Genomic DNA, 25,561 nt, shown 5'->3' with positions numbered 1-25,561 from the left:
AGGTCGGCATGCAACAACCCAGGGCAGAACAGACACACTTGACAAATAAACCACCACCAATTTCACAACTCATGTGCGGTGACGCTGATGGTGATACAGTCGCAAGCGGATTGAAGGACCGGAGTCAAGGAGTTCGGAGTCTCACTCTACTTGGAAGTCACATCTCAGCCTCCATTTCTTTGGAATCCCAATCCATTTTCTCCCATCACATCCGCGTCAAGCGTCAAAAGATATCATATACATGTGTGACTTCCAGGACACAGTATCACGGCTCTCCCCCCCCCCTGACGGAAAGCTCAAGATCGAAAAAAAAAAAAAAAAAAAAAAAAAAAAAAAAAAAAAAAAAAAAAAAAAAAAAAAAAAAAAAAAAAAAAAAAAAAAAAAAAAAAAAAAACGGCTCGGTAGTCTCGGAATCAGAGTACCGGGTCAATCAGAGTCTGCTGGACACGAAACTCTTCCTGCTGCTGCTGCTGCTGCTGCTGCTGCTGCTGCAGACTCATAGACCAGCTGACTTGTCTCTGGAGCAAATCGGTTGGATGACTGACTACATGTACCTGTGTGACATACAAAAGATCCCTCTCTCTTTACATCGACCTGCAGCAGCAGCAGCAGCCCCATCTCTACCTCTACATCATGATGTTTTTCGTTACCTACTCCTATGGGTGGTTTCACGACGCCGACGATTCCTTCAGGATTTATACTTGGATTGATTGAATGATGGTCCTTTGCCTTGCCTTGCCTTGCCTTACCTTTGCCGGCCGTCGTTGTTCATTCAGGTGTTTCAGCCTCCCACCTTAAAAACTATTCTGTTGTGTGAGGCGAACTGGTACCTTACCTCCTCCTCCTCCTACTACTACTACTACTACTACACTACAAGATAAGCTCCCGGTTGGCTGGAACAGTGTCATACAAGCAATGGAACCCGTTCAGGACTGGACCTGCCGCGTCGGGGGGCAGCAACTGCCCTTCCGAGGTGGGATGCAGTCTAACGGGGCGAGCCATGGCGTTTGCCGAGAAGGACATAACATAGATACCTCTAGACGTACATAGGTCAGTAGGTACCTACCATTAGGTTCATACCACTACCAACGTGAAGTTAACCAAGAGGATGAAGTTTGCTGAGCTGTCCTGCCCCATCGACTTCTACTATACCCAGTGGATATCTGATTGTGAATGACGGCGGAGTTGTGATTCCTAACTTATACTCAGATAAACCAGGAGAGTCTGCCAACCGCCACTGTAATGGGTAATAAATGAAGGAGGCGGGAAGTTGACGGGCCTCCTCGTCAAAATAAGGAGAATGGAGCCATGACATTTGCTTTCATCGCGAAATTATCTCGTGCGTGTCAACGGTCGGAGCAGAACTCATGAGTTGATGAGATTTCCAGATTCATGGCACTTCAGATTCGAAACCTACGATAAGAAGGCCATCGAAGCCCACGAGGCCGGGTCTCTAGTGTGAGAATCACATTCCATGTCACACAAGAAGGGTGATTAGTTAGAAAGATCTGGGGAAAGGATCGGTTTGACTGGTACAGGAGAGTCTAGACAAGGACAGGGACATCTGAGGGTTTTGAAAATGTCATTTTTTCCATCCACAGACGAGGGTATCTATTACTTTTTGTCATCACAGCTACTTTCACTCAGGGCCTGTTTCCAAACCTGCCCGAGCTTTCGCTATCAAACACACAACTTCCCCATGCACAGCTAGCCGATGCCTGCTGCCAGAGGGATGCCCGCCTCAGCCTGCCAATTTCAATCTATTACTACTGGTCAAGGACACCTTATAAAGGCTCAGAGCTGTACTGATGTTAGCTCCTCCGGCCATGTGAAGCGAAGAAAAGGGCGGGGCTTGCTAACATATCCTCAGACCAATATGCGCTGTTTGACCACGTCATACTCAAAACAACCGAGCTCGACAAGGTGTAGAGCAGAGTCCAAGAAGAGACTGCTGATCTCTGCAATGGCATTGACTAATATGCCATAATGAAAGCTATTCAATGTCTCGGGTCCCTGGTACCCTGACAGATGAATACTCTTCTAACCAAACCTATAGCAAGCCTTTGGTTCGTTCCCCATCGTTCGCTTGGAACTACGATGAACGCCTGGGAAAACAGGCCTATGTTGCAAAGTGAGATGGCAGCCATTAGGAGACCTTGCGACTCGGACGTTTCGCTTCGTTGTTATTTTGGGCGTCAGACGTTCTTCCCGCTTCCTCACCAGAGGCTCAATCTCGCCTTGGGCTATATCAGAGTCCTCGCTCGTATCTTTCTCCATCTGGTTCCGTATCCTTCTTCCCTTCAATCTCTGTATCCTTTTTCCGCATGGACTTGGACAGTTTCGACATCTTTCTCCAGTTTTCTTGGTGATTCGTTGTGCCAGACAAAGCATTTGCATGGTCAGTCTTTTAACGCCGAGCAAACCCGTTAGGTGCTCCGGGTGGCGCGCCGAATCCCGGAGGAGGAGCAGCACCAGGAGGAGGCATGAAACCAGGAGGAGGCATAGATGCACCAAGAGGCGGAGCACCCGGAAATCCAGCCGGAGGAGCCATGCCAGGGTAAATTGCTGGAGGCCCTGGAGGTACCGCAGGACCTGGAGGACCGGGAGGGCCACCACGAAAGGCAGTTCCTCCGGGGTGGAAGTCCCCAACTGGACCCCCAAAGCCACCGTGACTAGGCGGTGGCCTTGCAGGGAGCCCGGAGGGTGCGGGTGGGAGATTGGGTATCCGACCACCTGCGGGTGGCATGCCGGCACCATATGGGGGTCCAGAACGACCCATAGCAGCAGGACCGGGAGGAGGAACGCCATAGGCAGGAGCAGCCGCGACAGGTACGCCCACGGGGATGGGTACAGCTGGCGCCACGGCAGCGGGAGGAATAACGGCCGCGGTAGGGATGTCGGCAGCAGGTGCAATGCCGGGGGCAGGAGGCCTCGTCATGTGGAAAGCGGGCGGCAAAGGCTGTTGTTCCGGAACAATGTTGTGCTTCTTGCCCTCAGCAGCCAGCTTACGCTCGGCCTCATCACCGTGACGCTCGCCCTTTCCGTCCTTCTTGTACGCATACTCGACGGTAATCTGTTTGCTCAGTAGATACTGGCCGTTCATCGTGGCTCGAGCAGCATCACTGGCCTCGAAGGAACCGAAACTGACGAAACCATAGCCCTTTGAGATATTGTTATCGTCTCTGACAATGTTGGGCTGCCGAAGAATCTGGCCGAACTGGCTGAATGTGTCGTACAGGATCTTTTCGTCAACCTGGGGATCGAGGTTGTTGATGAAGAGCTCGGCGCCGATGTCGACAGTCTTTTGCTTGTCCGCACTCGCCTTGTTAACGCGAATTGGCTTTCCCCAAACCCTGATTCCGTTGAGGACCTTTGCTGCGTATTCGGCGGAAGCGGGGGTATCGAACTCGACGAAGCCGTAACCTTGATGTGTTTGCGAGACTCGATCCTGGGGCATATGTACCTGACGTACGGGGCCGACTTGCGTCATGAGCTCGGAGAGCAACTCTTGGGTGAAGCGCTCATCGATGTTGCCGACGTACACGGTCGCATCTTTGTTTTGTTCCCTAGTCCACGCGTTAGTAGGAGCGCGACTTGGGATTTGAGGTCAGCGACAATGGCAAGCCAAGATTTGCGACTTACCAGTGTTTCGACATAATGAAGCAGTGTGCCGTAGCACTCGTATGGCTGGAAGACTGTTTGGGCTTGTCTGAAAGACCACAAAGGTTAAGCCGTACAGATATTGCTAACGTCGCAGGATATCGGCTACAGCCAGAGTATGTTAATGTGCAGAGAATGTTTGATGGCTAGGTCAGCTTTTGGGGATTCTTTCAGTTTTGGTCAAAGATTCACAAGCTTGACGTGACGACGAAAGGTGCAGTCGCGGTCCAGAACTATCTGTTGCCTGCCCGGTTCGCGCGCGGGTTGTTAGTCCTGCTAATAAAACCATGTCTAACTGCTTAACGTAAAAGCCAAGTCACTGGAAGCTCAAGCTATGGGCCTGCTAGCCAGTGTTTGCAGAAGGGTAACTGCTGCTCAGTCTAGTTCGTTTAGTATATCGCTACTGGCAGCCCCAGTGTGGCTGACGGGACGGCCCAAGCTGGTGCAACCGGCAAAAAGATCCAGAATATTTGGTTGTCCATCAAAGTGGGAGCCGCCTTCGACGTTTTGTTCAAGACCATAACTCGCCGTAGAACCCACCCCTTCCAGGCACGTACGGCAACTCGAACAACCCATTCATCAAGCCTCGGAATCTAACACAGAAACAGACCAAATCAGGCAACATGTTCGCCCTTTCGGAAGAGTCCAAGGAGCGCATTGGCAAGCTCATCGACATCTCGCGGGTCGTTGTTCACTAGTACGGCATCCCACCCGAGTCGCATACCGTTCGCTCCGTTGTCGCCTAGGTCTCTGGATGCTAACATGATGTTCGCATAGTGGCTACCTGCCTTTGATCCTCTATCTCGGTATGTGTGCCTCGTCTGCCAAATTCCCAGACGCACTAGACAAGATGCTAACATTGCATAGGCTACACTCGCAGTGTGCCCCGGCCTTCCATCATCCGGTACGTTTGAACGAAAAGAAACGAAAAACTATCGCGACCGTTGTTACTCGATCGACATGTGAAACTAACATCAAACAGCCTCCTCTCCCCGCTCTCCTAAACGACAAACAACGAAATCGGAGTTATGGGTAGAAAGTTTGGGTTATACATGTACTATTGTTTGCAAGCGGGCTTGACTCTGGACGAACGATGACGAGACGGCATCCCGAATGAGCACAAAACGACTTACACCGGAGGATCGAACATGACTACGTGGGACACGGGCAGTCGGGAGAGGACTGGGACCGAGAGATACCACGATAACTGTACACTATAATCACAGACAACTCTCTATCGAACAGCCTAAGGGAAGAACATCGAAGGGACATGACCCGTGGCAAGGATGTATCATCACGAGGCGACACCAGAAGATACGATACTTGACTGGCTTATACATATCCCTTTTGACCTTTTGAACTGCTACGCCGGTGTGGTAGTTACCTGCACGAGAGTTGGAAAGGGACAGTCGCAAGCTTCGGATCGAACAATTCTACGTCTACCCAGGCATGAGCTCTCTGTTTTGATCAGTGTTTATGCAGAGTCACGGCCCTGTGTATGGATGCTCCAAAACCGGCAGTGTCTGCTACCAAAAGGGACATATGAGCAACTGAACAATCTCAAGATCCAGACAGCCGACCATGACCGTTCCTTGAGATATGTTACGCGCTGTTACGGGTAAAACTGACGCCAGTAACTGCAACCTTTGCGCACCCCTGTTCCATTTCTTTCCGGTCCCACTAAGCCAAGGGCCCTTGTGTAAGGCACCTTGCGTCATATACCGTCTCGACCCGCCTATGTATCCGGGTCAACTGACACTAACATTTTCCACTGAAAGACATCCAACCCTTCCGTTCCGTCCGTCTGTCTTTACTGCCGAAGCCCGCCCGCCGCCGTCCGCCGTCCGCCGTCCTTGCCGTCGAATCACGGCCACCGGCGCTCACATACGAGCCCAGATCAACTTAGAATATATACATTCGGGATCATGTAGCACAACCAAAATAACCGGATCCGGTGTTTTTCCCCTTCCCCTTCTTCATATGACCAAATCCAGCGATGCGGGCCTCTCCCCGGCTCTCGTCGAGACGGTCGCCGGTCTTTCGGCCGGCTCAATGGCCACTCTGATTGTTCATCCGCTTGATATTGTCAAAACTCGGATGCAAGGTATGTTCACCGTGCTTCAAATTCTGTTTCGATAAACAACTGACTTTTCACATTCCAGTCCACCGAAGTAGTCCAACCAACCCTTCGGCAGCGCTCACCACCGTCTCCGTCTTCCGGAGTCTAGCGCAAACCGACCGGCCCCTCGCCGCCCTCTACCGCGGCCTCACGCCGAACCTCATCGGCAACGCGACCAGCTGGGCCTCTTTTTTCTTCTTCAAGTCCCGCTTCGAGCGACTCATCGCTCACCTCAAGGCCCCTTCTTCACCACCAGCACCTTCACATTTAGGTGGTGAACCTACTACTCTCCCCCAAAATGTCACCCCGGACCGCGAAACCCAAGCCCAAATTAAATCCCACCTCTCCCCCACCGACTTCTTCGCCGCCTCCCTCCTCGCCGGCGCCGCCACGCAAATCATCACCAACCCCATCTGGGTCCTCAAAACACGCATGTTGTCGACCGACCGGCTTGCCGCCGACGCCTACCCATCCATGTTCACCGGCGCCGTGCGCCTCTTCCGGAGCGAAGGGATCCTCGGCTTCTACCGCGGTTTGGGCGTCGGCATGCTCGCCATCAGCCATGGGGCGGTGCAGTTCGCTGTGTATGACCCCGCGAGGAGGATGTATATCGCATCCAGGGATGCGAAGCGACGACTGGCGGGCCAGGAGATTGCTTCGGAGGATGAGCGAGAAAGTCAAAGGATCTCGAACGAGGCGACGATTGTCTTGTCCACTGCCGCGAAACTGGTCGCGGGCACGGCGACGTATCCGTTGCAGGTCATGAGGGCGAGACTGCAGCATCATCAGGCTGACGAGCTGTTTGGTAGGGGCATAGGAGGGGTGGTGGCGAAACTGTGGAGGGAGGAAGGGTTTAGAGGGTTTTATAGGGGGATGATGCCTGGCGTGGTGAGGGTGCTGCCGGCGACGTGGGTGACGTTTTTGGTTTATGAAAACGTCAAGTATTACTTGCCTAAGATGGTGAGTGGTGTTTGAGATGGGAAGGGGACTGTTTTGGATCGTGTGGTACATGAGAGGGAGGGCGGCAATGGGAGTTGGGTGTGGTCTTTCTTGCTGGCCTTCTACGGTGTCGTTGGTGGGTTGTAGTGTATCATCATCATGTATTATCGTATGTAACCTAAACTACCTGTATGATCAACCTATAGAGTATAAGAAATCCACACAAAACGAGCTTGGGAATCCGTAAGGCCAGAGTTGAGGCCGGACCTCCGTTAGAATTCATGAGATATGGGCTACACGCACTTTTACCTTCGAGCCATAAGTTTGCTCTAGACATCATGAGTTTGCTACGCCGCCACAAACCCAGACGAGCACGCGGTCACGGAGAGATGGCCTAATCTGAACAGATGCCTCAATAGTTACTTTCGCTTCAACCATGGGTAGACTTGGAAGTAAGTGAGGCTAGACAGTGATGCAATTCCGAGTTTACCTTCGTCTCGACTGCTCAGTCCCATCCTAGTCTTCAGCTGCCTTCCCGTCGAGAGGCCTCCCTGGGCAACCCTTTTTTCTTCCTTCTTCAGCCTGTGTCGTTGAGGAATCCCACTTTATGTCGGTTACAACGAATACCTTGGAAACATCAATTCCCAGACCAAGATTGAAAAGAACAAAGCATGCACCAACCCAACGCCCCTACGAAAACTTCAATTCCATGAGCTTTCATATACTGCACTGGCATACCGCAACCGATGAATGGAAGCAGACCAAGCCAACATACAACAAGAACTCAAAAATGAGCAGAAAAACAAAATCGAAAAACAAAAAGTCATGCTAAAAGAAGCTTATAGTATCCAGCACCCATTGCCAAAATGGGAACAAAAAGGAAAAAAGAGAAGAGGACTGAACGCGATTTGAACGCGTGACCGTTCGGACTGCAGCCGAACGCTCTACCCCTGAGCTACCGGTCCATCTTTGACGATGAAGACAGCTTTAATTCCCTGCTTTATGTACCCTATTTCTCACTAAGCTATCAGATCAGTCATCTTTGTGCACCACCAGACGGACTTGTCGGACACTCTTTTATAGATACTCAAGGCTTCCTCCAAATTTTGTTTATTGTGCATGTGATTATGAAAAATGCAAGAATGAAAGATTATGTCCTTGTTGGATTATGTATGATCAGCGGAGTTGTAAAGGTTGATCGGGGCGAAAGTGAGGTAGGTATGACTTGTAACGTGATAGGTTGATGTTTGGAAGAGAGAGAGAGTTTATGAGCCAAGTGTACTGGAACGTCATTGAATCAATAAGGATCTTGCGGATGCTTCCAATAGGTTGAAGAGAGTTTTGGGACCTGCAAGAAAGAAGTGGAAGATAAGGAGGTCCACTGACCGTTTTCGTCGTAGTCTTCCTGGCGCAAAGCGTTGGAAATAGATGATTAACATTAATGCTGTTTTTATATAACCAACAAAAAGAGTACACATTCAGTCTCGATAGAAGCACCAGGTAGAAGAATTGTTTTCAAGAATTCTTATCCATTGCGGACTAAGTCCATAGCAAGCCATTAGCTAACAGAAAGAAGACGGGCTAAAACCCCCCAAAGTGCCTGCGATCCTCTTGGTATATATACGTAACCAACAGGTGGTTTCCAATCCTCACAGAAGTGGTCTTTTTTGTCTCCCTTTTGCGTAATCAAAATTCACCCATTGGTATCTTTCCTTTTTTTGCAACCAGTCAAACCGGCCGATCAGTCATCCTACCACCCGATGACCGCTCAGCCCGGCGCATAATACATCCATGCTTGTGTAAACATATCGTTCCTTTTGTTCGTTTCATGCTCCCACAGCGCCGCGCTGCCCCCATCGCTCCGGAACTCCTCGAGGGACTAGTATCCCTAATGCAACAAATCACGGATGCAAAATACCAACCAGATGCCGCTTGCCACCCCAACCCCCCTGGACCCAGTAATTTTTTTGATGAAATCCGGACCACCCAAGAAAAATACACAAGAACTCCAAAGACAGTGATATCAAACAAAGGAGATGGCCGGGCGCTATGGAAACGAAAACGAGAAAAGGGAAGAGGAGGTCATTTACAGATAAGGAGAACGATGTAAACAGAAAAGCGAAGTACACTCGTCCTTTCGTACACATTAAAACTCGACAATAGTCGCATCACCATCTTGATGGCTGGCATTTTAGTACATCCGGTCGCCGAAGGCAAGCTCCCGGGGATGTTCCTCGTGATGGTAAATTGGTTCGGCTACTGAGCCGCGGCTGCTGGCCACAGTGTCGACTTCATGGTGATCGTAGGTTTCATAATGGCTATGGAGGCTCGATCGGGGCATGCCGTACATAGCCGAGTGACTAGGACCCTGGTGATGGAGCGGAGGATGGAGCGGATGAGGAGTGTGAAGAAGTTGCGAGACTCCAGGAGCCGAAGGAAGAGGGTACTGGGAAGCCATGATGTTGGGAAGCGGCGAGTGGCCGGTCGGGCTGGTGGGTGAGCTCAGAGGCACCGATTTCACCTTGCGATGCTTTCCCCGACCCTTGATGCCCTTGTTGCTGTTCTTGTGGACCTCGGCAAAGTCCTTGAAGATCTCCATATCTTCCTTCAATACAGTCGACCAGTCCTCGATGGCATCAAATCTTGCGGCGAGAGCCTTGATGGTCTCATTGTGGTACTTGTTTTGGTGATACTGCAAGTAAACCGAGTCAGTTTGACACCTTGGCATAAAAACATAACAGCGCGAAGTCTCTCACCTTGAGATTTCCCCGCTGAGTAAACTGCTTGTGGCAGTTGTCGAGTCTGCAGAGGAAGGCCTTTGTACCGAGATGTGTCTTCATGTGTGCCTTGACGTCTCCGCGTTGCACAAAGCCCTTGTCGCAAACCTCGCAGCGGTAGGGTCTCTCTCCTGTGTGACGACGTTTGTGTGTCTAAGATTTCGTCAGACTTTGTGGGCACTGTAGCCACGGTAGGGCTGAGACTTACCTTGAGGTTACCAGCTTGGGTGAACCGTCCACCACAGCCAGGAATAGGGCAAACATAGGGTCTATCTCCAGTGTGAGATCGAACATGGGTGTCGCGGTGCGTCTTCTGGGAAAACTTCTTATTACAGCCCTCGATTTGGCACTCGTATCGTTTACGCTTGTGCTTATCGGCCGGTTGCTGCACTCTTGCCTGACAAACGGGTGATGATTGCTAAAATATGTTAGTCTCGCTCAGTCTCAAAATAAGGGTCCATCATACCTGTTCAGCCTTGATGTCCTTGTCATCACCGCTCTGCTCGGGGTCCGCGTCCTTCATCTTGGACTGGATGACCTTCATGAGCTTGTCCACAGCAGTGCTGAACTCGACTTGGGGCGCGCCGTTGACCGGGGTGTTAGGGGTGATGGTTCGTGAGCAGCTTGAGTGGTTCGAGATGGTCGTTTCCGTTGTAGAACCCTGAGAATCGCTCCGCTCCGATGGGCTCCTGCTCTCTTCACTGTATCGCCTCGCATTCCTGATATGATGCGGTCCCCTAGTATCCTCAAACTCAGGTGTGATCATGTGTAACGATGGTCGTTCCTGGTATTGTTGATGCTTGTGGTACGAAGAGTTCATGGTAGTAGGCGTAGGCAATGGGTAAGCCGGATACCCTCCGCCATAGGGCACAGGCGACTGATAATGCGCTGGCGCGCTGATGCTGTTGATGGAAGCCGTGCTCATCGATGTAGTTGGCATGTAGTGGGGAACCAAGGAAGGCCGTTGTTGCATCGGCGCTGTGGTCATAGGCCGTGCGTTGTAAGGCATAACATCGGCGTCCATCATAACATAGTCGTTGCTGGGATGGTGCTGGGGCCAACGTTCCCAGCCCGCTGGAGCCGATGGTTGAGCCGTGAGTGCCATTCTGTTGATAGGATATCTGTCGATGGGTGGAAGTACGGGGAAGGGCGAAGATGGAAGACGGCCAAGTGAGACAAGCCAAGGTGGATTGAAGTGATGTTGTCAGTTAGGATTAGTCTGAGTATTATATCCTCATGCCCAGTGAGGCCCGAGTCTCTGGCAGAGATGAGTGGATGCTAGAATCTTGGGGGGATAAGATGGCATATCATTACCTTGGGCCCGTACCTGTGGTATTATATGTATACCTCAGTATCAAAGATACAAGATGAGTGTGGGCTGACAGCAGCCGGGGTTTTCCATCCGGCGTAGCCAATCGATGTGCAAGCCACTTCAGGCCGAAAGATCTCGCTCTCATTGTCGAGGCCCTTTGGGGATTCCATAACGGATGGGACTCTCTCTCCTTGGGTTGACATCCCGGGCAAGCTAGGGCAGACAGAGTGGATGTACACCATGATCCAAATACGTACCTCTCCAGATGGGTGGTAGTCTTGACAGTAACCTTGCCCTGCACGTCGATGCCTGTCAAAGTCATTACGCACTCACACTTTGTACACTACGGGGAGTATGAAGACGGTGCGCAAAAGCTGGTGAGGTACTAGCAGCAGCCCAGAGCCATAACCTGCGCTTACAGACAGGAAGAGGTGGCCCAGCCCAGAAACAATAAGTCCAGTCCCACTCGGGATTCCTGCTTCCGTTCGGCACTGGTCCTATCGCAGCCCGCGAGACCCCCACCAAGCCCGCTAAGCTCGACGTAGCGGATGAACTAGGACCCCCCCGGTCCTCCAAGCCCCCCCGGGATACGGCCAAGATACCGTAGGTGCACTTGATACTGTGTAACCAGGTCTCTGGGGATTGATGATGAGGGAGGATAGCCAGGGGGGGGGGGGGGGGGTAGTCATGGGTGAGATGCCAAAGCTTGCGAGGATACAAAGACGTACTGTACATATCTGTGTATGTATGCATGGGGGGAACTGCATATGTAAATACCTATGACTAGTATCCAGCACATGCGAGTAAGGTCCAGGAGTGGGTGATGATGCTGCACTGTCGTCCGAGTAAGGCAAGCCCCCGGTGTTAAGTCCACTTGATCTAACCGGACGGGCATGACACGGCTTTCTCCAGACTTCACCGGGAGGAGATATGGGTGAGACCCCTCTAGAACGAGGTCTGGAAAGAACGTGTTGCTGAATCACCTATCTGGGCGAGGCTTGTCAGGATGATATGCTGGACATGTGTTGTTATACCTAGAGTCAACTGGTGAGAAGCTTCAGGAGCCGTCAGTGCCCCCCTCAAGTGCATCGACACAGTCATCACAAAGCCCCGTACGCACAGAGGGATGTGCCAGACAGATAGACTGCAGCCTGTCAACGGTAGGTAGCATCGGGGATGTGACAGGTAGAAACGGATCCGCGGGGGGGGGGGGGGGGGGAGCCAAAGGAACGAAGGATGGCTATAGCACTATCGAGCCTGTTAATATTGCATAGTCGCAGTTTCGATAGCATTGAATGTCAGAACGGGATGACGGAAGGCGGGGGATGGGCCAGTACACAGTAGGCCAGGGTAGGCGGAGCAGATGGCCGGGAAGAACATCAGGAGGAGAACGAACTCGAGCGGCGACTAGGGGTTGAGGGAAAGAGAGAGGAGACGACGTGAAGAAAAAAAACAACATAATGCTAGAAGTGGAAACGTCCGTCAACTCGTGGTAAATGATCCACTGAGAAGATTAGATCCCGAAGGTTCCTGACTTCGGATTCTCATCGGGACGGGAGAGAAGTGGACATTTCAACCGTCGAAGGCAATGATGGACTCGGCGAGGCGATGGATGGAGATCCGGCATCAAGAATCTCTCCTCCACGCGCACCAATACCACATCCACTTGCCACCGGCGCGCCCGCCGAGGTAGTAGTGTACGCAGTACTAAGGGTCGAGTCGAGGCCCATTGTATTCCAACAAATCGGCAACTGGAGGGCTCATGGCCAATGGTGATGGTGTACTGTAGTGTATCCATCTGTACACTAAAAGCTTGACGGGCTTAGACGGGTAAACGGGCGTTGTGCTTGATGGATGCTCACGGCCGGGTGGGTGCCGCGTGTCCGTCCAAAAGGTACGGTAAGGTACGTAAGGTGCTTGCCTAGAATGACGGGATGCTGGTCGGTAAGTATGAGCTGAACTTTCAAGTTGCGCTGGACACTGTGCACTGACCTCGAAATGGCAGACGGGAGTCTGGACTTTTTCAACCGTTGGCCGTCGAGTCTTGTCACGTCAGGCGTCAAGATTGGTGGTTTCCGTCCTGGTCCTTCGGGGCCAATATTTGGAAAAACCGAACACGACGGACGGACGGACGAACTTTAGGCTTCGGTTCCCACAAGCACTCAACGACTGCCCTGTGAGTGAGGTGTCAACTCGGGCGACGAGGTAAGTAGGTAGGTGGGTTAAGGAAGGAAGGTATCCTTGACGGTAGTAGAATTGACGTCCAGGTTGCAGCTCACCGGAAGCCACTCGTCTTGCCCCGTAGACCTCCCGTCGTCAGATCTCTGCGGCCATTGCATGGGGTAGGTTCCTTCCACTGCTGCTAAATACGTACTGTCCGAACTCGAGTCGCTCCTGCCGCCGCGGCCGCCTGTTGACGTTTGAGTGGGCAGGTACGCCGTGGATAGGGGCAGAAGCGGGAAGGGACTCTGGGTGAGAGCTTGTACTACAGTACGTACTTCCAAGAAGAGGAGGATTCGGCTATCTGTCCAACCAAAAAGGCGTGAGAAGAGGTGTGGGAGCAACACCGGCAGGCTGACAAGGGTCCGTTAGTGCCAAGGAGGGGCTTGCACTAGCCCTTTTGGGGCAGAGACCAGACTTGGGTGTCAAGGTTCTTGCGAATAGGAAATCATCCTCACTTTTGATGGTGGTAATCGATGGATCGAAGTGGGTGTGGAAGGGCAACGCAGAGTAGGTCGCAGGCCGTCATGTGCCGCGGACGCACATTCATTCAGTGAGCGACTCCCCACCGAGTCGCCAAAGTTTGAGGCTTTCCAGCGAAGACTCCAACTGAACTCCAGCTCCAACTCGGGGCGAGTACGGAAGTTGGGTATTCCTGACCATTACCACCCTGTTCTGCTACACGTATGTGCGTATGGTAGTAGAAATGAAACACGACGCTACACATCATCATCAATCTAGTGGCCGCTGGGCGTGTCGTTGATGATTTTCACAAGTGCGTCCGCAATGCTGCGTTGATGTCGGATTTGATATCTTGGAGTGCGTGCTTGTCTGGGCTCCACATGCGGCAGTTCCCTTATTGTCACACCTCCTTTTTTGTACCGTGTCTTGCTCTGGCTGTCGTCCAATTGCTCGCCAAGGTGCACAGCAGATGTCATTATCACCTCTTGGTACTGGTAGCACGATCTCACTGCAAAATGCGGTGGTATTGAATGTAGATCACCAAGGACCGCAGTCCATTGTCTCCATGGTCAGTGTCGGGAGCAGACTTGATAATGTTATGTACCAAGCAAGAAGTGACTGAGAGAGCTCTACGAGCATATATCACAACCGAGTGTTAGATGTCAGGACCAAGGTCGGATACCGGAGAGAATAAACCAAGGTGCTGATATGACATGCATTCCCAATCTTATAGTATAGTTTCTCTTTCTCAGCTTGTAGGTCCGTTTGCGCACGTTAGTCCCAATGCTTTTTGATAGTAACTAGACATGTAAATAGGGAAATATAAAGGTATTGTACGCACAAACCGTTGTGTATCCTATGCGCATGGTGACTCGAGCATGTTTCTCGAATGTATATGACCGTTTAGTATAGGGCAAGGTTAGCCTAGGTAGACAAAACGCAACCGGTCCATTGGCTGATTTACATGGAAGTGTGCAGTGTCTATACACGTACTGCGTGGACAAGAGGTAACAGTCGCCCTAGTATCAAGTAAACCCAAGCGCCGATCCCTACTTGCTGCCAATAAGGCTGCAATTTGCGATTGAATCCCTGCCTTGGTCTGCTGTCGACTGGGAAAGCCTTGATTCAACAGGCTTGGAATGGCCTCGGAAATCTGGTCTCAACGTTCGTTAGTAGCCAGGCTGAAAAGCTCGCCGACACGAAAGATGGTATGGCCACTGCGTTGCAGATCAGGCAAGGCGACAAAACGCGGACGTTTCAACAGCTGTCATGATAGTCAAGAAGATAAAATCAGGGTCCCTGATCCTTTCCAGCTCAAGGCTGCTGGGGGTGAAAACAAGTGAGGAGACACAATCGTCAGGGGCTGAGATTGTGCTGCCGCCCTCCTTTCCTCCCATGATGGCGCGCTTTCTGAGACTGAAATGCCAGGGACCTCTGACCGTATCTGGCAACTGACGCGAACCGACAACTGGCGCACTTGAGGTGAAGGTCCAAGAGGTGCCCGCGCCCGAGGTGCCCTCTGTTGTAGGCCATCACAGCCGGATGGGATCCGGATACTTCCCAAATGTCTCCATCACGATACTAAAATTATAAGGTGGCATCTGGTTGCGGCTCAGGCGGTGCAGGCGCCTGAGTCTCCATAAAGGTCGGCTATCTTGGTCGCTTAGCCCGGCAAAGCTGCGCGTTTCAGGGGCAGTAGGAAATTGAATTTGTCAATTCTCGTATCGAGATTGTAAGTACCTCTACTTACGGTATTTTTCGCTCCGTTCTAGTACGAGGAGTGCTGTAGGTCATGATGGCAAGAGAGCCGGAAGCCCAAGGCAAGAGCAGAAGTCGAGGGTTGTCTCGGATGGATCAATTTGACGCTCTTGCCGCCGGCTAATACTGGCCCAGGCCAAACACGACGCCGTGAGCTACTGGAGCAAGTAGATATAGTATCTTTTAAACTGCAGTAGATGTAGACAAAGCTCCAAGATTGTGCGTGCCTGCCTCTCTTGTCATTCACATTAGCCTGAGTGGGCGAGAAGAATTGTAAGTTGCGTTCATCTTCATGACAGGCAATCCAATATGGCGTTGAACTGGCGGTTGTCCGTGCGTACGCTAAATCTCTCTACCCGTAGAGGTACCTGAAAAAGCGGATACCCTCCGCCATGGGTGCCCCACTCCGCTCATTCTGGATTTTCGAGTCACGGTGCGTGCATGCTGCACTGTGGCAGGCTCCCGCCGAAGCGTCATTTTGCGGAGGAACAAGCCTGGCTGGCTGGCTGGCTGCGCTCGACTGGCTGGCAAAGCTCCGGCTCCTGGGATTGGAAGCTGTCGTGAACCTCACGCCTGACCGCCGGCACAAGTTGAATTGGAAATCAGTGCGCGTGGGGGGTGGTGTGCACTAGGTACAAACTGGAATATCAGCGAGAATGACCCCGCCGCAACCTATTACGTCTGTAGCAGGTACGGAGTACTGCGGTACCTAGCAACGGGGTGAGCCTCCGGCTTCAGCTCCACGCATGCACATGGCATGCTGTTCCGGAAGGCTCCCGGGGATCCACAGTTTACCACTCCATTAATGCGGACGATGGAGAAGGAACGGCTTCGATTCGTTAGGTACCAAGTTCGCACGTTGGAAGGATAGGTACCTAAGGTGCACTCCTGGCACTTTTGGCACTCCAAAACTGGATGGACCTTTCCCTCCGGAGACTTTACGCGAATTTAGTCAACCCACTGAATTGCTCCACTGTGGAGGAAGTCTCAACCCTTCCGTAGATTTTGGTGGAAACCACGATCAAAACATCCATAACAGGGGAATTTTCAAGATGGGATTTTCAGAGATCCCATTGTTAAGCTTAGATACCTACCTCTAGTAGTGTTCGTTACACAACCATTCCTCGCTCGGCGTTCGAATCTAAGACACAAACCCTTGATCCAAGCTTCAGAATTCTAGACCAAGTCGCGAACCCAGCAGCAAACACGGTGCTCCAAGTTCATCACACAAACAGCACTGCAGCAGTCTGTCATACACTATCTAGATTATTTCCTCTACCAGGCTCTCCAAATTGAACTACTTACAGACCTCTACGGCACAGCATCTTGGACCCGTTGCTCAACTCCCTATCTGCTAATAAGAGCATGGTTATCATTAGTACCGCAACTACGCATTCAGGGTAATAGATACGTATGCTTCGTGGATGATGCTAGGATTATGAGCGAATCCCGATAAGATATGCATATGTAGGCAGCCAAGAGCGGGCGAAACTGGCCGCATTAGCTGTCACTTTCCCCTAATAAAAGAGGATATCTCTTACACATGTAGAAGCGGTATCCCCAGACTTTCCACCGCACTTCTCAACACTCGACGTTAAGGGTCCAGGGCAGCGCACATCACCCGTTGGCCTCCCTCTCACATATGCACCAGGCCTAGGCCCAGCTCAAAGGGGACGTTCTGATACGATGCCGACGGCGATGCCATGGCGGAGATAACGAAACCAATTCCCAGGCATCCCTACATCGCAGTCGATCCGTACAACGCTAAATGGCCCAGCAGCGCCCAGCAGCTTGGGGAGATTTGTTGGGCATCCACCGTAGGGATCGCTTCAGCCTTCGGTTTCAGGGTGAAATTTTGGCGCTATCCAGGAAAATGACTTGTCAGTTCTCATACACAGCGCAGTGAGTGTCGGTGTCGTTTATCCCGTTGGTGTCAACATGTCAGTGTCACTGTCAGTGCCAGCGTCCCGCGGTGTGGTGTGTCAACCACGGCACCCTGCCCGTCCGTGCTGGTAACGCGGCACTACCGTTCGGTACCGCTGTCTGAGGAGAAACCCGATCCTGCAGTCTCGCACACCAGATCTGGATGGACTAGAACATCCCTTGAAGGGTGATACCCATACCCTCGCCGAGATGCTCTCCCGGTTGGGGTCTTTTGCAAACGCCTCTTTCTGGATAAGGTAAAAGCACCCGACGGGAATTCATACCGCCGTCTCGCTCCTAGGGCTGGACTGTACATCCAAACTTGACGCCTACCAACCCTACGCCCACCCCGGCGAACTGTCAAGTCTGTTCCCAATGCAGTACCGCGGTAACAGGGCGTTCAATCCCCAGCCTACGATCTGGCTACTGTGTACAAGTCCCCCACCATTTGGAGTGCCCAGTGCCCCCAGACGTAAAGACAGAAAAAAATGCAGCCTGATCCCAGTTTGTCTCTGGCCCTCAGGCTATTTACTCCCAACACAGCATAGCGCCATCTGGTCATCCGGGTACGTGGTCGTCGTCAACCTATGAGAATCGCAAGCTTGCAGCGGCAGGTCGTGCATGGCGCCTTTTTTCATCGATCCGCTGCAGTGGTTCACCCGTGCCCTGCCAGCGCCGGCTTGTTCCCAGCGAATCGCAACTCTTGCCCTTTCACGCTTGTTTGCTTCCGTTGGTACACGACGGTGACGCACCTTAGACCAACTGGCCCCCAGCCGGCACCTGGCAGGCTGGAGCACTCTGACCTAGGCCAAGGTACACGCCGGCCCGGCGCCTGATGATTCAACTTGCGGACCGGTGGAATTCCGACGGCCACATGGCACAACGACATGTATGACTATATAATGTCTTGAAATTCAAGGTCCAGGTTCGGTCAACTCTCGCTCATGACCTTATGTGATTTCTCTACGGCTGTTGTTCAGATGAGGATAATGATGGACATGTTTCCTGGCTACGTTCACTGCTATTTCCATCGATTACGTATTGAGGACGTTAATGTTGCTGCGGTTATTAACTGTTGTTGTCAACGGCTGCCCCAACGGCCGGAAACTGCTCGTTCCGTGTTTGGGGAGCAAGGCCTTCATTTAAGTCGGACGAACTTGTTCCCTAGCGTATCGGTTTGTGGCGTACCACCACCGGGGAAGCAAATTGATCACCCCCAGCCTTGGCAAACTTGTAAAAAAAAATTGTAACGTTGACCCCTGGCAGCGAGCAGATGGCCCCCATGAGCCCCCCTTCAAACCCCCTTTCCTACAAATAATACCTCGTCAATCACGAGACCACCAGCCCTGTTACATGGTGGTCAATACATACCCCAGACTAACCCTTCAGGACTACACCCATTTCAAGCATCGGCTGCTTCTCGCTCTTGCTTCCGACCCTTGTCGTCATTGAAGCCCTGTCGGTTCTCGTTCCAGTGATCTGGTTAATGGGCGATCCCGCCTTTCCCAGCTTGGGGGTAACTTGTACTTCACAAGTTGAACCAAGAAACAACAAGAACAGACACGGAGGAACGTCCGAATCGTGATGCTTCAGTGCACTTACTCAGGGCTGTACTCTGGTGCCCTGTTCCAGCTTGTAATCATCCGGCCATGACAAGATTATCTCATTATCTTTCCAGGCAATCGTCATCAGTTTTGTTGCGTCCTACACAGTAACAAAAACTGCCATCGAAAGAACCAGAAAGTCGGTACAGATGACACGGAACATCACGCCTACTTTGAGCCTCTGTTGTATTACGACGACAGAGAGGCACCAGGTCACTATCGTTACTCTCTCCTGGCCCCCAAAGCGTCCTTCCGGCCCGGTTACACAGCGCATCCGGCACGGGGCCGCATGAAAGGGACCACGATTCACCAGGCACCGGATTCTTCGTCCACACGATACCGCTAGGCCAAAATGCAATTGAGTTGGCTGGACGAACCCGACATCCATAATTTGATTGTCGCCTGGTTTTTTGTCAATATTTGAGCGGTGCCGCGAACTTCCTGTCACAGAGAGTGATAGCTGGGTTCCCTATCGGAGCTCTCCCGAGGCTGGTCACAACATGACGTCTAAGGGCATGAGCTTACACAATGACTCCATCTCCTCATGTAGACTTGGAGAGGTTGTGCTGGAAGTGTACCTACAATATGAAGCAGATATTGCAAACTTGGGAGCCCCGCTGCGAAACACATTCGAACAGCCGTCTGGTGGCCCAACGTGCATCTTTGCTGTTTGACGGGAGAGATCATCCACCATTCCTTATTCTCAACACAGGCCAGTGGACTACACTAGACAACTCTGGAAGCAACGGTCGGTAGCACACGCTCCAACAAGGAACTAATTGTCGATCTGGGGTCTAGAACACGTTGATGACGTGAGAGTCAATGGCATGACATGGATTCTACACGTGTGTTTCAGGTCGTTTTGTGCAGTGCAAGTCCTCAATCAGGTACACTACAGATACGCACCATTTGCTATAGGACGACCAGCTCACCTGCAAAGCTCGCTAAGCTCAATACCGCATCACTTCAAACACGTTTTGTCGGTTTCAAGCGGACTCTGTGTCAACGTCGGTTGTGGTGAATGCTTTTAGACCGACCGAGTACGAAGCAGTCTCGCTATCATTGCCTGTTTCCCATTAGTTCAACGGGTCATTACAGTCAACAACATGATGGATTGATTTTGTGCGGCTAGCCAAGCTTTCCTTTCACAACAGTGATTCACACCATGGCGCTTCAAGAAGAGCCCCCAAACCATCAAACATCACCATGGATTGCCCAAGTTCATGATAGTTGTCAGTCATGCCACAATATTCAATCAACATAATGTTCACATTTGACAGATGAACTTAGGATGGGATCGCTTCTGTAGCGAATCACATCAGTCACCCGGATCGGAAATCGTCGATGGGGAGGGCCATCCTCCTGATCTGGAGATCGAACCCGATCTACCTCTTGCCGCAAACACTACATCAGTTGTCATTTCCGTGCTAAGATTTCCACTCCTCTCCCGGCAACCCGGATGTTGGCGAAGGGTCATTGCAACAATTCGTGTGAAATGTCGACTGATCGGTCGGCTTAACATTATGAGAAGGGAGTAATCAGACTCTCCGTTCCGGATGCATGCAAAAACCAATGCTACAGTATCCCTAAAACCTCACATTCGCCAAAAAATGTCTGTTTCTATCATTATTTTTCCAGCTTCCTAAAATATCTATCAACTTTCCACTCCCCTGATTTGTCCGTGTGCGTACGCCTCGCCCGCGAGAAAGATGGCCGTTTGGGTAGGACTCAACATGTACGCTCCTAGCTCCATTACATCAACTCGCATAAAGGTAACAGCGGGCTAAGCCATGCTAGCTTCAACGCTAAGTAAAAGTGCAGCAGATCATTGTACACTACTATGTACGTATTGACAAGCAGCTTCCATTTGTGCATGGATTTCCCTCCAAGGGCACACGGGATGGGACAAGGGACGACGGGAGAGGGCCGCTCCATGATCGCGGAGCTGGAAATGCGTGCCCATATTCGGCAATTTTACTGGCAGACGGTGTGGGAAGTGTGGATAGAATCAATGGCAGCACCCAATGGTGTTATTAAAAGCTGGGCATGGCATGGCATTACGTACGGAGTGCATGTTGCCCTCAGTTCTCACAATCAACCTCCAGCTCCTTTGGTGCAGGAACCAACTAGCCCGAGAAATCTAATGACGTCGATGCGGGGCGGAATGGTGACGAACTGGAAGAGACCTGGAGTGGTGCCAAAATCGAGAGCGAGGAAGGGGTTGAGGCACTCTCCTTCACGGCGCCTAGTGTGCGACCTTCAAAGCCTTTCGTATCGCAACCAACCATCGGAAGGAAACACAATCGCTCTACGACAAGCGACTTTGAGACTAACTTGACTGCCAAATATATCAACATATCATCCCGAATCATACGTCGGCAGGTCGCCATGACGAGGCCGTCGGATCTTGGCTGAGCAGATATCTGCAAGATCCAATTGTGACGGGGATCCCGCATCCACGACAGCTGTACAAACTGCAACTCTGTGTTTGGATCCTCGCAAGGATTATTAGTGGAAGGAATACCAGCAAGCTGAGCGAATCCAACAAATCATCAGACATCTGACCAAAAAGGAAGATTCACTTAATCAGTTTATCAAGCCATCGATGCCATGCAAAAATGGCAGCAACGAAAATCGTGAATGGTAGCGACTTGGTTATGGCATCATCGACAGCAGTTTACACCCACGCCCGCAAAAGGGCTGTCACCCAAACATTTTCCCCCATTCATGAGGCTTGATCACAAATCTGGCAAGCTACCTTATGTGGGGGGTGAGAAAGGAGGTACGGGTAGGTACTGTTGTATACAACTGCGCCTTTCAGCCTCCATCACCCCATCGTCCCCACGTCAAGTTATCCATCTGTACGCACCCGTCTCTATTGTCCTGTTTTGGGAAGAGAAGCGTCTATAGAGATGGATTCGGCTTGGTGCTCGCTTACATGAGATATCACATTACTTGCACGGTAGTGCGGTGCGCTGTTGTACACGGACGGCAAGGTGGACACGACAGCTCGTTACAAGGTCTTCGAGAGCTCCCAAACGATGTCGAAAGACGAACGCAAAAAAAAAAAAAAAAAAAAAAAAAAAAAAAAAAAAACTCGCGGGCGTCCATCTCAAAAAAAAGACACGGCATCGTATATGGGACGTCGCCGCTTTCGATGCATCGGTTGGGGCTGAGCCGCTCCGTACCTACATCTCGACGCCAATGGCCTTCCTACCAGCCTCACCCGACCTTTGAGGGCTCGTTGGCCGGATCGATAACCTACCTATGTTCCTGTGTGTGTAATTTTTTGTCCAATCTCGCCGCCGTAGCCGCCATAACAAAACTCTAGCCTACCTACGTAGCTGAAAAGCTTGGCCTGGGCCGGTGCCGACTTTGTCGGCCATTCTCCCGTCGTGTTAATACTAATCTTGTCACTCGCCATTTCCTCTACGGCAGTGACGGAAAGTTTTATCACCCAGTAGCAATATAGACACTGGAGAGGGTTTACATATTTTGCCTCCTCAATTTCGGTTTCCAGCCTTTCAAATCGACTGGCTCGGATAGAGAGCCACAAGGAGACCTTTTCCTAACATGGATTCGTTACTCGTCGGTTGCGGGACCAGACCCCTTCTTGCGACCTGACGCCTCAATTGAACGACTGGCGCGCGGCTGACCAGCCACTGCTTGATGTTTACCTCAAAAAGGGGTCTGGCATCCGGAAGTCGCATCGATCTATCGAGATAATATGTGAAGGGGGAGAAGATCTGTGTGATCATTTGGAGGCCAAGACTCCAGTTGATGCGCGCAGTCAGTCTCCTCGACGGATAGTTGCAGGTTTATTAATCGCTGGGGCGCTCTTGGGGTGGACGATGAAAGCAAAGGTACCTAAGGAATCATCAAAAGAAGAAGTAATCAGTGACTGACATGAAGAAGAGCTTGGGAGAGACAGACTCACCGCCCCTTCCATGCTCCTTTCGCGATCATCCTCTATCCAAGTTCTTCATCTCCAACCCATCACCAAAGTTTCACGAGAGAAACCAAACCCAACAAGCGCAAAATGGCCGATCTGTACCTGTCAGGGATGTCGAAAAAAAAAAACCTTCGAATGAGGCTCTATCGTTGAAACACGATTTTCTATCCTTCTGTTTCTCCACTTCCGCTCAACATTAGCGGGCTTGTCCACACTGTTTTTTTTTTCTTCTTTTTTTTTTTTCTTTTTCCCTCTCCGTTTCATTTCCCATCTCCATCAGATCTACTGCGTAGCGTAGCACATCAGACAACACCCAATCCAAACACAAATTCCCATTCCCACTACAACACAAGCTTAATCTAACTCGTATCGCCCAGTGGCGACACCCGTCCGTCTCCGTCCCGTGCCGCTGTTGATCTTATTTTATCCGACCATCCACTCTGCGCTCGCTCCGCTCGGCTTGGCGACAACCCTTCCCAAACCCTAGTCCCGCTGAATGCCTCCGGAATCACTCTCTTCCAGTAGGTGACCGAAAGCCAAGTACCTAGTGACCATTTGATGTGGAAGACAAGACAAAAAGAAGCAACAAAAGACAATTAGAGGTAAGAATAGGACGGGGACAGCGAACACACTTAACCAGGTATTTGGATCACGACAACTGGCTAAGTAATATCGGGAACCCCTGAAGCCACTAGTGTACACGCAGACTGGCGTCTCGTAGGCTCGCCCACGACCCAATTTCTCTGTCCTAGGAGGGCTGTAGTTGGATGGACTTTGACTGCTTGGGGCCAATTTGCCTTTTGCGTCAATTTCCGCTTGGCCCAGGAGGCGTGATACTGATGCGTGACATTGGTGATGAATGACAGGACATCCGGCATAGGAAAGTCGGATCCAGCACGAATCAGTAGTTTCTTTTGGCCTGTTTCCCCAGTCCAGCTGCTGTGGCAACGCCTCGGGAGACTATGGGATTCACGGGCTACGAGGAGAACTTGACTGAGAACAGGTACATGTAACAGGACGAACGTGGGTGAGTTTCCTGTGCGGCTCGAATTAGCAATTGAAGCGGACATCACTGACGCCAGAGACATATCCACCTCTAGAGAGACTAAGAAGAAAGGACCCCTGATTGCATAAGACTTACATCGGTAACATACAGCGGAATCAGCGCGCAGTGTTTCAGCTTCAGATATTCCGATACCCCTAGATAGATACAGGAAAAATAAACTCCGAATTCCATCTGCGGTCCTTCGGACTCTCCTGACTCTCCACTCCCGCCCAAGCACAACATATTCCCCACGTGTGTGTGTGTGTGTGTGTCTAAGTTTGGGGGCAATGTGGGTAAGAAAAAGCGAAGAGAAACAAGCAAGATGAGGCGACGACAAGCGGGCGTAGGGATTGGGGGGCTTTGGATTTCGCTATTCCAGGTTCTCGGCACCAGGGCTACTATTAGTGTAGATACTTCTCGTCTAGTTCCATGTGGTAACGTGAGCAGGTGAGACATGTCAAAATATGAACTCATCAAATCACTTTATGAGGAAAAACAGGAGTGATGAAGTGTGTCAAGACATCGAAAGTGGTGCGACTGAGGCAAAAGGGGGATTCCCTACATATCGCCATCGCCTCGATTATCCATTCAATCGTCCAGAGAAAACCTGGAGTTTTGAATCATGGGTAGAGTCCCTTCACAAAATCTAGCCAAAATCGATTTTCAGGGTCCTGGCCCAAAGACTCAACCACAGTGAACTGACTGATTGAGCTTGGTATCTTGGAACCAGGGAAACCCTTGGACTCGAATGATAAGAAAGGGGAACTTGTTTCTTTTTCCAGGTTCCCGTTTTTAGGATTTTTGCTTGGCTTTACAGTTCCTGATGGTTGGTGCGATGGGCAGGTAGGGTACCTTACCTTTACTCCCATGTAGGTGGATAATGTCTTTCTTACCTAGTTCCATGTAGGTGGTAAAGTCTCTTTGCTTTTCTCAGCTTGTCAAATCGACATATGTACGCGGTATGTACATGTATATGCAGGCAGGGACAGGCCTTTTTACAAACATCCTACCTACCTACCTGCCCGCGTTACATGCGCACAAGATAGATGCAAGGTTATTTCACTAGTTTGATGTCTCACGTCATTTCCACCCCTCCTTTTGTCTGTTTAAACACAATGAAAATAGTTTACTGTGTAAAAATTACGTACGTTTGGCTAAAATGTGCTGCGAAGTAGGTTAAAGTTGGAGCATTGCCAAGACGGGGAAGATATGGGCGAGCTGAAAACGGGGAAACCCACACAAAGGTGTGCGAACGACAAACAACATCTCATTCATTCGTCCATTTCCAGCATTCAACTAGGTCTGGTTTGAGATTCATTATCAATCAATATGTAAGTGATAGTTGAAAAGTGGCAGTGGAATATTGGAAATGCGAGCACGCGCACACACCTAACATATTTTTTCTTTCTGATACAAATGCATTTGCAAGCACCGTGCTTACTATTACTCAGTCACTTCTCCCATATCTGCTTAACAGCACTGTGGAAAGTGTTTTGGAACAAGGCTGACTATCTGCCATTCATGTCAGTCAGACACATGCAACGGCGAACGACCAAACGAGCGAACGAGCGAGTGAGCGAGCGAACAAACGAAGCGAAAAGCAAACATCTTTGATACCAAACTTGACCTTTCCCCTCTTCGTTCCCTCCTCCTCCTCCACCTCCTCCCCTCCTGCCCAGACAAGCCAGTGTTTCCCAAATCCTTTTGCCTCCAAACGGATTTTCTAACTGTCTCATTCAGCCAGTTACTTCTATTCCATCCGGTTCTCCGCTCGTATACAAACATGGAGG

General features: G+C 51.0%; 4 protein-coding genes and 2 non-coding genes across 9 annotated transcripts; 2 read left to right on the top strand and 4 right to left on the bottom strand.

Annotated features, from left to right (window-relative positions):
- Window positions 1–1,507: 1,507 nt before the first annotated feature.
- Window positions 1,508–3,846, bottom strand: NCU04182. 2 transcript variants are annotated; one of them, XM_011396328.1, is made up of 3 exons: window positions 3,643–3,846; window positions 1,861–3,566; window positions 1,508–1,800 (listed from the first exon to the last, which is right to left on the bottom strand). In XM_011396328.1, exons 1-2 carry the CDS (start codon window positions 3,654–3,656, stop codon window positions 2,408–2,410), a joined length of 1,173 nt encoding a protein of 390 aa, XP_011394630.1. In that variant the 5' UTR covers window positions 3,657–3,846; the 3' UTR covers window positions 1,508–1,800; window positions 1,861–2,407. The 2 variants fall into 2 exon arrangements, with proteins under 2 accessions (XP_011394630.1, XP_011394631.1); XM_011396329.1 differs by having other exon boundaries at window positions 1,508–3,566.
- A 272-nt stretch (window positions 3,847–4,118) lies between these two features.
- On the top strand, window positions 4,119–5,238 carry tom7 (translocase of outer mitochondrial membrane 7). Of its 3 annotated transcripts, none has more exons than XM_011396326.1 (5): window positions 4,119–4,209; window positions 4,269–4,357; window positions 4,438–4,466; window positions 4,528–4,564; window positions 4,643–5,238. In XM_011396326.1, the coding sequence occupies exons 2-5, from the start codon at window positions 4,284–4,286 to the stop codon at window positions 4,662–4,664; spliced, it is 162 nt and encodes a 53-aa protein (XP_011394628.1). In that variant the 5' UTR covers window positions 4,119–4,209; window positions 4,269–4,283; the 3' UTR covers window positions 4,665–5,238. The 3 variants fall into 3 exon arrangements, with proteins under 3 accessions (XP_011394628.1, XP_011394629.1, XP_011394627.1); XM_011396327.1 differs by having other exon boundaries at window positions 4,152–4,213; window positions 4,643–5,108; XM_011396325.1 differs by having other exon boundaries at window positions 4,152–4,357; window positions 4,643–5,108.
- A 163-nt stretch (window positions 5,239–5,401) lies between these two features.
- NCU04180 (mitochondrial folate carrier protein Flx1) lies at window positions 5,402–6,962 on the top strand. Its single transcript, XM_956047.2, has 2 exons — window positions 5,402–5,764; window positions 5,823–6,962. The coding sequence occupies exons 1-2, from the start codon at window positions 5,641–5,643 to the stop codon at window positions 6,752–6,754; spliced, it is 1,056 nt and encodes a 351-aa protein (XP_961140.1). The 5' UTR covers window positions 5,402–5,640; the 3' UTR covers window positions 6,755–6,962.
- Window positions 6,963–7,611: 649 nt separating this feature from the next.
- On the bottom strand, window positions 7,612–7,683 carry NCU15127. Its single transcript has one exon. It is a non-coding gene; the product is annotated as a tRNA-Cys (tRNA).
- A 517-nt stretch (window positions 7,684–8,200) lies between these two features.
- sah-1 (short aerial hyphae-1) lies at window positions 8,201–11,213 on the bottom strand. Its single transcript, XM_956046.3, has 4 exons — window positions 9,962–11,213; window positions 9,704–9,913; window positions 9,475–9,648; window positions 8,201–9,410 (listed from the first exon to the last, which is right to left on the bottom strand). Exons 1-4 carry the CDS (start codon window positions 10,598–10,600, stop codon window positions 8,910–8,912), a joined length of 1,524 nt encoding a protein of 507 aa, XP_961139.2. The 5' UTR covers window positions 10,601–11,213; the 3' UTR covers window positions 8,201–8,909.
- Window positions 11,214–17,026: 5,813 nt separating this feature from the next.
- Window positions 17,027–18,405, bottom strand: NCU14084. Its single transcript, XR_897950.1, has one exon. It is a non-coding gene; the product is annotated as a ncrg7 (non-coding RNA).
- Between the last annotated feature and the right edge of the window lie 7,156 nt (window positions 18,406–25,561).

This window comes from Neurospora crassa, linkage group V, assembly GCF_000182925.2.
Source record: "Neurospora crassa OR74A linkage group V, whole genome shotgun sequence".
NCBI lineage: Eukaryota > Fungi > Ascomycota > Sordariomycetes > Sordariales > Sordariaceae > Neurospora > Neurospora crassa.
This window is presented reverse-complemented; position numbering and strand designations above follow the sequence as displayed.

Coding starts and splice junctions, on each gene's coding strand:
- tom7 (XM_011396326.1), top strand. CDS start 4,284: ATGTTCGCCCTTTCGGAAGAGTCCAAGGAGCGCATTGGCAAGCTCATC. Junction 4,358..4,437: donor TCGCGGGTCGTTGTTCACTA/GTACGGCATCCC, acceptor ATGTTCGCATAG/TGGCTACCTGCCTTTGATCC. Junction 4,565..4,642: donor CCCCGGCCTTCCATCATCCG/GTACGTTTGAAC, acceptor AACATCAAACAG/CCTCCTCTCCCCGCTCTCCT.
- sah-1 (XM_956046.3), bottom strand. CDS start 10,600: ATGGCACTCACGGCTCAACCATCGGCTCCAGCGGGCTGGGAACGTTGG. Junction 9,649..9,703: donor CCCAAGCTGGTAACCTCAAG/GTAAGTCTCAGC, acceptor ACGAAATCTTAG/ACACACAAACGTCGTCACAC. Junction 9,411..9,474: donor CTCAGCGGGGAAATCTCAAG/GTGAGAGACTTC, acceptor GTTTACTTGCAG/TATCACCAAAACAAGTACCA.
- NCU04180 (XM_956047.2), top strand. CDS start 5,641: ATGACCAAATCCAGCGATGCGGGCCTCTCCCCGGCTCTCGTCGAGACG. Junction 5,765..5,822: donor TGTCAAAACTCGGATGCAAG/GTATGTTCACCG, acceptor TTCACATTCCAG/TCCACCGAAGTAGTCCAACC.